The sequence below is a fragment of the Procambarus clarkii genome, chromosome 24 (genome assembly GCF_040958095.1).
Source record: "Procambarus clarkii isolate CNS0578487 chromosome 24, FALCON_Pclarkii_2.0, whole genome shotgun sequence".
Classification (NCBI taxonomy): Eukaryota; Metazoa; Arthropoda; class Malacostraca; order Decapoda; family Cambaridae; genus Procambarus; species Procambarus clarkii.
Window position 1 is genome coordinate 15,012,854 of NC_091173.1, and position 10,388 is coordinate 15,023,241.

The following is a 10,388-nucleotide window of genomic DNA, read 5'->3' on the forward strand; positions in this document are numbered from 1 at the left end:
GGAGTTTTGCCAATAAGAGCCATTCTGACCTTTGGCTACTTCAGACCCGACGACTCTACGGTGGTTTGGGTATGAATATTTCAAATAATTATGCATAAATACATATGTATACTTTTATAGTATGGATAGATGTATTCCTAAATTTAAACAATGCAAGGTTTTTCTAGTCAGGGAAGTATGAGGCAAACTGTGGTTATTGTAATTGTATTAATTATAAGGGAGCTGGTCGGCCGAGCGGACAGCACGCTGGACTTCTGATCCTGTGGTCCTGGGTTCGATCCCAGGCGCCGGCGAGAAACAATGGGCAGAGTTTCTTTTACCCTATGCCCTTGTTACCTAGCAGTAAAATAGGTACCTGGGTGTTAGTCAGCTGTCACGGGCTGCTTCCTGGGGGTGGAGGCCTGGTCGAGGACCGGGCCGCGGGGACACTAAAAAGCCCCGAAATCATCTCAAGATAACCTCAAGATAACAGCAGGGGACGCTACAGGCTGTCTGTCTCTCTCTATCTAGCGATAAATGAGTACTGTCTACTGTCAAGCTACAAGCTGGCTGTCTGTCCACCAAAACCTGCCTACTGTCTGGTGAAGATTAGTTTTACGACTGGACTGATGCGTTTGAAGAATGGCTGCCAAATTGGACGGATATTGTTTAAGAGAGCGTGCTGTATTGGACCGATGAGGCAAACATTTCAAACACATGGAACTGAAAATTGTGCGAAGAAAGATTTGAAGTATTCACAGGTTAAATGTAGTTAGCAACAGGCTTTGTGGCAGGGCAACCCGTTCTCGCACTTGCTTTTAGTCAATATTGGCTTATTTAATAAGTGCATATGTGACATACTAACTGATTGTGAATATTTTAGTTTGCCTTGAAAAGCTTCATAGGAAACACCGACCTCACCTAACCTTCTTAGTATGTTAAGATAAGCATCTTATTGCTTCTTATTTACAATTATTACTTAACCTTTCAACGGTATAGGTTAAGTAATAATTGTAATTAAGAAGCAACAAGATACTTATCTTAACATACTAAGAAGGTTAGGTGAGGTCGGTGTTTTCTATGACGCTTTTCAAGGTAAACTAAATTATGCACAATCAATTAGTATGTCACATATGCACTTATTAAATAAGCCAATATTGACTATAAGCAAGTGCGAGAACGGGTTGGGCAGGGAGCATTACAGAGCTGTGTACTGTTGCTTGAGAGCATCCCAGATCTCGACCACCACCACACACACTTGTTCTGTTCCATCTGGAAAATACACTACCACACCCAGCATCCTGGTGCGTGCGGTACACCGCCTGGGAGGGAGTCTTGATCCTATAGAGCCACACACAATACCCAGCTGTTCAAGAGTAATTTAATGTAGGCTATTTTGCTCTTTTTAAATTATATTTTTTTTCATGGATTCGAAGTAGGAAGTGTATATACAAGATGATAAACACGGCTATAGTATTATGTCTCTCTCTCTCTCTCTTTCTCTTTTCTCTCTCTGTATCTACTTCTCTCTTTCTTTCTACCCCTCTAATCCCCCCCCATTCCCCTTCTTTACCCAGTGACTACTTGTCCTCCTTCCCCCCCCTCCCTCTTCCATCCCTTGCTCTCTGTGTTTGGTCTCACTGTTGAACAATAAAATAACCCCTGTGATCTGACGACCCTTAACGACCCGACCCAGCACCGGCGCACGATAATGACCTCTGCGTCCCACTTCATAAATACTGCTTCCCTCTGGAGACGCACAAAACCAACGACCATAACCTGGTTGGGTAGTTAAGGGAGCTCGGAACTGCTTGTTGTTTGCACGAAGGAGCAAGCGAAGGTGCACGAGTCTAAGGTGCGATGTTGCGTGTTTGTAATGGTTCTCAGCCGAGTTTTTTTTTTTTTGTCCTGGAAGGCGTTTGAGTGCGTGTTGATGGTGGCAGGTTTTGTGCAACCATGAATGCAACTCCGTCAAAAAAATGCAACTCCGTCAAAAAAATGCAACTGTATTGCCTTGCCGGAAATGCACGTACCCCCTAAGCTTCCCGCCTAACCTGTCGAGGCTAATGTGTGGAAAAGGTGTATGGTAGAGTGCGATAGTTGTAATAAATGTGTCACAGTTTTACTGGATTGGTCGATTGCGTATACAGTGGGATGTATTAGGTGCGGGGGGACCCGGGTCGTGGCCGCCGATGATGACGGGTATTTATCTTTAAAGTGGCAACTATGGTAACTACACAGATCTGGTATATGCAATATATATATATATATATATATATATATATATATATATATATATATATATATATATATATATATATATAAAATTCAATCAAACAATTTGATTGAAAATTTTAAAACAATCGACGAAGAACTTTCAGAGATTAGCGATTTTGAACAAACGAACATTTACATTTTTATTGATACAGATACATATATTACAAATATTAGTTCAAAAACATATATATTTGAACATTTGAGGGCACAGCGGATTACACCATCAGCGTACTTCCGCACCAACGGCTCCCGGGTTGGAATCCCCGCGGTGTTCCAGTACCAGTACCCGGTGGTACTGTACTGGACTAGGACCTGAATGCATTATACTGAAAAATTTTATTCACCTGGCGTGAACTAGCATAGTGAAGTGGTGGGAGTAGTGAAGGCCTCAGGTCTACAACATCGGTAGAGGGAGATTGTAACCACATTCACAATTGTAGTCCAAAGGGTGACACTCTCCGTCGCTCCTAACCTGTCGCTTATAACCTGTCGCTCATAACCTGTCTCTCATAACCTGTCGCTCATTACCTGTCGCTCATAACCTGCCGCTCATAACCTGTCGCTCATTACCTGTCACTCATAACCTGTCGCTCCTAACCTGTCGCTCATAACCTGTCGCTTATAACCTGTCGCTCCTAACCTGTCGCTCATAACCTGTCGCTTATAACCTGTCGCTCATAACCTGTCGCTTATAACCTGTCGCTCCTAACCTGTCGCTCATAACCTGTCGCTCATAACCTGCCGCTCATAACCTGTCGCTCATAACCTGTCGCTCATAACCTGTCGCTCCTAACCTGTCGCTCATAACCTATCGCTTATAACCTGTCGCTCATTACCTGTCGCTCATAACCTGCCGCTCATAACCTGTCGCTCATTACCTGTCGCTCATAACCTGCCGCTCATAACCTGTCGCCCCTAACATGTCGCTCCTAATCTGACGTCCCTAACCTGTCGTTCCTAACTCCTTGCACTGCTCCTATCGCCACATGCAACTTTTTTCCACACTTAATTTAACCGTTTTTAGAGCTTTTCAATCGCTGCGCAGTTCAGGGGTTAAACACCACTTCGGGTGTTCAACAGCAGCGGAAGAATGAACATAATTATATACATATATATGGTTTATACATATACATATATACATACAGCATTTAAGAGAGAGCAACGTAGCGAGCCTTCGCGTTCAAGCTAAACTCCTATTTAAAGCCTCAATTTCTTATCTCTAAGCTTACATAATTAAACAAACAACAGCGAAATCCGCAATACAAAACAGAGTTTAAGAATAACAAAATTTTCTTAACAAAGCATCCAATCAGAGCCAAACCTGTTTCAGAAAAAAATATCTCTCGAGTACAAATCTTCCGTGTAACAAACACCTGTTAAGCAGAAACATTTCATAATAGATCGCAGCAAAAAAATCTTAAAAATAATATCAAAGCCGCTGTAACCAAGGTAAAAAAGGGGTAACTTTTTCCCCTGTAACCAGGGGGAAAATAGCCAACCCAAGCCAACCCAAACAACACCCAAATCTGTATATACTCCAGAGCATCTCTGGCAGCATCTCCGGCAGCATCTCTGGCAGCATCTCCGGCAGCATCTCTGGCAGCATCTCTGGCAGCATCTCTGGCAGCATTTCTGGCAGCATCTCCGGCAGCATCTCTGGCAGCATCTCCGGCAGCATCTCTGACAGCATCTCTGGCAGCATCTCTGGCAGCATCTCCGGCAGCATCTCTGGCAGCATCTCCGGCAGCATCTCTGGAAGCTGGGCGTTTTATGAGACGCGTTTTGCTAACTTGATTCCAGATCTCCAACTGCTCTGTGGAGATTCCATTATCCCTTTGATATTATATTGTAATACCGGGAGCGTACCTCCCCTCCTTGTATAACAGGGTATACTCCGCTCTCTTGGTGGGGGGGGGGGGAGATATGTCCTCCCTCGTATAAGTTTATATCGAGCCTGAGAGAGCCATCACCGCACAGTATACGAGGGACACTAGTGAGGGACTCCCTCCCATCTGCCCTCTCTATACACACACACACACACACACACACACACACACACACACACACATACTCGCACAGTTGAGAGGCGGGACGAAAGAGCCGCAACTCAACCCCCACAAGTACAACTAGGTGAGTACACACAAGGCCTTGCGGCGAATGGGTAAGGGAGGGGGGGGGGGGGGTAGTAATCCTAAGGGCCCGGCTTCGATTCACGGCCGAGGCAGAAATACATGGGCAGAGTGTCTTTCATCTGATACCACTGTTTACCTAGAAGTAAACATAGGTACCTGAGAGTTAGAGAGCTGCGACGGGCTGCTTCCTGGGGATGTGTGTGTGTGTGTGTGTGTGTGTGTGTGTGTGTGTGTGTGTGTGTGTGTGTGTGTGTGTGTGTGTGTGTGTGTGTGTGTGTAGGTAGGTGAGCATGCATATTCTATCTTAACCGCTAATTCTCTCTTCCACTAGGGGAGTTTCGTTTTGATTTCCCTTTCGTGATCCCGCTTTTCAATGCATTACCTAACACCCAAACTTCCCTATTCCATCCCTTTCCCGCCTCTTCCACACGAACGAGTGGAGAATGTCCCGCCTCTTCCACACGAACGAGTGGAGAATGTCCCGCCTCTTCCACACGAACGAGTGGAGAATGTCCCGCCTCTTCCACACGAACGAGTGGAGAATGTGATGCGCGACAAGTGGGAGAGGCAAAGACGGAAGAGAGACACAGAGAAGAGGAAGAGAAAAATTGGGCCAAACCAGAGAGACCCACCCGTCCCGCCGCCCTTACTGTCTTATAATGGCCGCCTCGTCCCAATTTCATTTTCTTGAAAGCCCGCATCCGGTGTCCCACAGGCAAACAGGTCGCAGTTTATGTTAGGAGGACGACCTTGTGTGTGTGGTGACCTTGTGTGTGTGGTGACCTTGTGTGTGTGGTGACCTTGTGTGTGTGTGTGGTGTGACCTTGTGTGTGTGTGTGGTGACCTTGTGTGTGTGGTGACCTTGTGTGTGTGGTGACCTTGTGTGTGTGGTGACCTTGTGTGTGTGGTGACCTTGTGTGTGTGGTGACCTTGTGTGTGTGGTGACCTTGTGTGTGTGGTGACCTTGTGTGTGTGGTGTGGCCTTGTGTGTGTGGTGTGGCCTTGTGTGTGTGGTGTGACCTTGTGTGTGTGGTGTGACCTTGTGTGTGTGGTGTGACCTTGTGTAGTGTCACCATGTGTGTGTGGTGTGACCTTGTGTGTGTGGTGTGACCTTGTGTGTGTGGTGTGACCTTGTGTAGTGTCACCATGTGTGTGTGGTGTGACCTTGTGTGTGTGGTGTGACCTTGTGTGTGTGGTGACCTTGTGTGTGTGGTGACCTTGTGTGTGTGGTGACCTTGTGTGTGTGGTGACCTTGTGTGTGTGGTGACCTTGTGTGTGTGGTGACCTTGTGTGTGTGGTGACCTTGTGTGTGTGGTGACCTTGTGTGTGTGGTGACCTTGTGTGTGTGGTGTGGCCTTGTGTGTGTGGTGTGGCCTTGTGTGTGTGGTGTGACCTTGTGTGTGTGGTGTGGCCTTGTGTGTGTGGTGTGACCTTGTGTGTGTGGTGTGACCTTGTGTGTGTGGTGTGACCTTGTGTAGTGTCACCATGTGTGTGTGGTGTGACCTTGTGTGTGTGGTGTGACCTTGTGTGTGTGGTGTGACCTTGTGTGTGTGGTGTGACCTTGTGTAGTGTCACCATGTGTGTGTGGTGTGACCTTGTGTGTGTGGTGTGACCTTGTGTGTGTGGTGTGACCTTGTGTGTGTGGTGTGACCTTGTGTAGTGTCACCATGTGTGTGTGGTGTGACCTTGTGTGTGTGGTGACCTTGTGTGTGTGGTGACCTTGTGTGTGGTGTGTCCTTGTGTGTGTGGTGACCTTGTGTGTGTGGTGACCTTGTGTGTGGTGTGTCCTTGTGTGTGTGGTGACCTTGTGTGTGTGGTGACCTTGTGTGTGTGGTGACCTTGTGTGTGTGGTGACCTTGTGTGTGGTGTCACCTTGTGTGTGGTGTCACCTTGTGTGTGGTGTGACCTTGTGTGTGTGGTGTGACCTTGTGTAGTGTCACCATGTGTGTGTGGTGTGACCTTGTGTGTGTGGTGTGACCTTGTGTAGTGTCACCATGTGTGTGTGGTGTGACCTTGTGTGTGTGGTGTGACCTTGTGTGTGTGGTGTGACCTTGTGTAGTGTCACCATGTGTGTGTGGTGTGACCTTGTGTGTGTGGTGTGACCTTGTGTGTGTGGTGACCTTGTGTGTGTGGTGTGACCTTGTGTGTGTGGTGTGACCTTGTGTGTGTGGTGTGACCTTGTGTAGTGTCACCATGTGTGTGTGGTGTGACCTTGTGTGTGTGGTGTGACCTTGTGTGTGTGGTGACCTTGTGTGTGTGGTGTGACCTTGTGTGTGTGGTGTGACCTTGTGTGTGTGGTGTGACCTTGTGTGTGTGTGGTGACCTTGTGTGGTGTGGAGTGACCTTGTGTGTGTGGTGTGACCTTGTGTGTGTGTGGTGACCTTGTGTGGTGTGACCTTGTGTGTGTGGTGACCTTGTGTGTGTGGTGTGACCTTGTGTGTGTGTGTGGAGTGACCTTGTGTGTGTGGAGTGACCTTGTGTGTGTGGTGTGACCTTGTGTGTGTGGAGTGACCTTGTGTGTGTGGTGTGACCTTGTGTGTGTGTGGTGACCTTGTGTGTGTGGTGTGACCTTGTGTGTGTGTGGTGACCTTGTGTGGTGTGGAGTGACCTTGTGTGTGGCGCGACCTTGCATGCCATAGAGCAAGCACCCAAGACGTAGCATGAGACTACGACCATCGACCTAGAGGCGACCTGAGACGGCCAATGCTATGACGGGAACTAAATGCATCAACACAACTTACGCAAAGATCTTAAGTCGCCTGTAAATCTCTCCGGATGCTTTCGGAGGAGCCCCCGAGAGCATCCAGAGGACGACCTCAGGAGATGTGAAGGCCTTGAAAAAGACCCGAAGGTCACTTAAAAAAAAGACTCAACGATAACCTTGAGGTGGACTTAAAGGACTTAAAGAACACCTGTGGGAGACCAGGGATTACCTGGATGACCCTTAAAGGAAGACTTGAAGGGAACCGGAGAAGCACCAGGGAAAGGGAGGAGGACCTGGAGGTACAAAATTGGGTCTTGCAGGATCTTGAAGGGTCGTGGAGTGTTTTGGAGGGTCGTGGAGTGTTTCGGAGGACCTTGGAGGGTCGTGGAGTGTTTCAGAGGATCTCGGACGGTCGTGGAGTGTCTGGGAGGATCTTGGAGGGTCGTGGAGTGTCTGGGAGGATCTTGGAGGGTCGTGGAGTGTCTCGGAGGATCTTGGAGGGTCGTGGAGTGTCTCGGAGGATCTTGGAGGATCGTGGAGTGTCTCGGAGGATCTTGGAGGGTCGTGGAGTGTCTCGGAGGGTCATGGAGGGTCGTGGAGTGTCTCGGAGGGTCGTGGAGTGTTTCGGAGGATCTTGGAGGGGTCGTTGAGTGTCCTGGAGGTGGTCCGGGGTGTTTTATCGTTACGCAGGACGATCTGACTGTCTCATTCACATCCCGAGGAGCTCAGGAATGCGCGGCAGACCGGAGTCCGGGAGCTTAGTGCCTGCAGACAAATGGAGGCGAAAGAAAGGGAAATAAAAGAAGAACGAAAGAAAAGGAAATGGACAAAGTAGGAGAAGAGAGACCAAGAGAGAATGGTCGGAGCGAGAAGCCACAAATACCTCCAAATATCAATGTCAATGTAGAGTACAAATCACCATGCACCAGAGTTTACTGAATGCCACGAGGCACTGTACTAAAAATTAAATTCTAATGAAGGTAAACCCTACTTAGCATAAGCAGAGGACTCCTAAGGCTGGCAACGTCTTTCAGTTTGTCTTCCAAGCATTAGGCTAATTATAAGTGGTTGCTGGAGTGCACTGAAAGGCCGCTGTGTGTACTCCAAGTTCAACGCAAAATTAGGATGAACTTTACGAGGGAGGTGGGGGGGGGGGGAGACGGGACACCACGAGCATAGATCTCTACCTATAACTGCACATAGGTAACAACATATGTTGTTTAATAGATCAGTAACAACGTATCATTAACAACATAACAGCAACAACATGTTGGTAAAAGCACCACTTATTAACTCAAAAAAACTAGGACTAACCCAATAAGGTCGTCCAGACACAAGAAAGCTACACGAGACGATTGTCAGGCCCTTGAAGCTGACCCGGACAAAATTAAGTGTATGGAGCATTTCTTGGCTGATGAAATTTAATTTGGATACTACATTATGGAATGTGGAATAGGAGGAAATAGGCCCCAACACAACATAAAAACCGCGTGATAATGCATTAAAGAACTCGGACAAAGAGAGAGAGAGAGAGAGAGAGAGAGAGAGAGAGAGAGAGAGAGAGAGAGAGAGAGAGAGAGAGAGAGAGAGAGAGAGAGAGAGAGAGAGATCTTGGGGAAGTTCTAAATAGTAAACTGTCATCAGAAGACCACTTAAAGAACACTGTACCAGGAGCCTTTGTTACGCTTTCTAACCTCAGAGCCGCTTTTAAATATATGGACGGTGAGTTACAAACGAAGCAGTTCAATTTTGCTAGATCAAAATTGGAATATGCAGCAGTTGTATGGTGCCTCTATTTCAAAAAGCACATCAATAAAGAAGAAAAAGTGCAAATAAATGCTACGAAATGGCTTCTGGAACTGTAAAAGAAGAGCTACGAGGAGAGGATAGAGGTGGTAAATATGCCAAAGCTAGAAGATAGAAATGAGTTGATATGATCACTACGTGCAAAAATAGCAACAGGAATCGACAAAATTAACAAAAAGGAATTCCTGAAACCTGCAACTGTTAAGAGCAAAAGGTCGTAGATCCAAGCTAAGGAAGCAAAGGCTCTAAAATAACTATTAGAAAGCTCTCTATTGCAAACAGAGTGGTAGACGGTTGGGACAAGATAAGTGAGAAGGTGGTGGAGGCCAAAAAAACTCAGTAATTTCGAAGCGTCATACGACAAAGAGTACTGGGAAGACGGGACACCACGAGCGTACAGATGCTCTCATCCCGTATTACACTTCCGTAATCACAAACACACATACCTGTACACCAGTTGACTGACAGTTGAGAGGCAGGACCAAAGATCCTAAGCTCAACCCCCGCAAGCACAGTTAAGTCAGTACACACACACTCACACACACACACACACACACACACACACACACACACACACACACACACACACACACACACACACACACACACACACACACACAAACACACACACACACACACACACACACTTACACACACACACACACACACACAGACTGACTCCATACAGTTTCAAATGTAAATATGATAGAGCGCAAGAAGCTCAGGAATCTGTACACCATTAATAGACTGACAGTTGAGAGGCGGGACCAAAGAGCCAGAACTCAACACCCGCAAGCACAACTAGGTGAGTACACACTTTATACAACAACAACAACACCGCTACAAAAGCCTCTTCCAGTAAACCTAATGCATGAACAAATAAAACAAAAACACAAATCAACCAAAACATGCCGACTTCCTCACCAACAGCTTTAACAAATAACACAATGTAAAAAAAATATTTGTTTCAGAGTCGTGTTATTTCCTAATTGCTTATGCCCAAAAAAAATAAAAAAAAATGGCTATTATTCCCCCTCAAACTTTGCTTTTGTGACCAGGACAGTTATATATATATTTTGACATTTATTGCCCATGTTGAAAACGAGCGAATTTGCGTCTTTTCGTTCACATAAAGTCAGAGAAAAAATATATGAATCAACATGACCACAAAAGATTTAAAAGCGAGTTGTTCTAAATCGCTTTCACGAAGGAGCCCTAATAACGTTCTCTCCCATCATGACGTCGTTATCCTGTCCTCGGCAGCGGTGCTCCAATATATTGCTGGAAGCACTCATCTTGTTCCTTTGAGTACGCTCCCATGTTCTTGGATTAATCAAGAATATAACATCGAGAACATGGACTTTGAGGACATCGTGCAGCTCACTGTGCCGCAGTTCTTCTGTAAAGTCAATCGGCTCCACGTCGTTTTCGGTCGTGAGATTGCCCAGGAGCCCCGAGCCACCCGGGCAAAGGAGTTCCAAGCCTCGTTC

The 10,388-nt window shown here is 46.6% G+C and overlaps 1 protein-coding gene across 1 annotated transcript; it reads left to right on the forward strand.

Annotated features, from left to right (window-relative positions):
- Positions 1-7,325: 7,325 nt before the first annotated feature.
- Positions 7,326-7,742, forward strand: LOC138367940 (cleavage stimulation factor subunit 2-like). The gene has a single exon (XM_069330221.1). The coding sequence runs from the start codon at positions 7,326-7,328 to the stop codon at positions 7,740-7,742; it is 417 nt and encodes a 138-aa protein (XP_069186322.1).
- Positions 7,743-10,388: the final 2,646 nt, after the last annotated feature.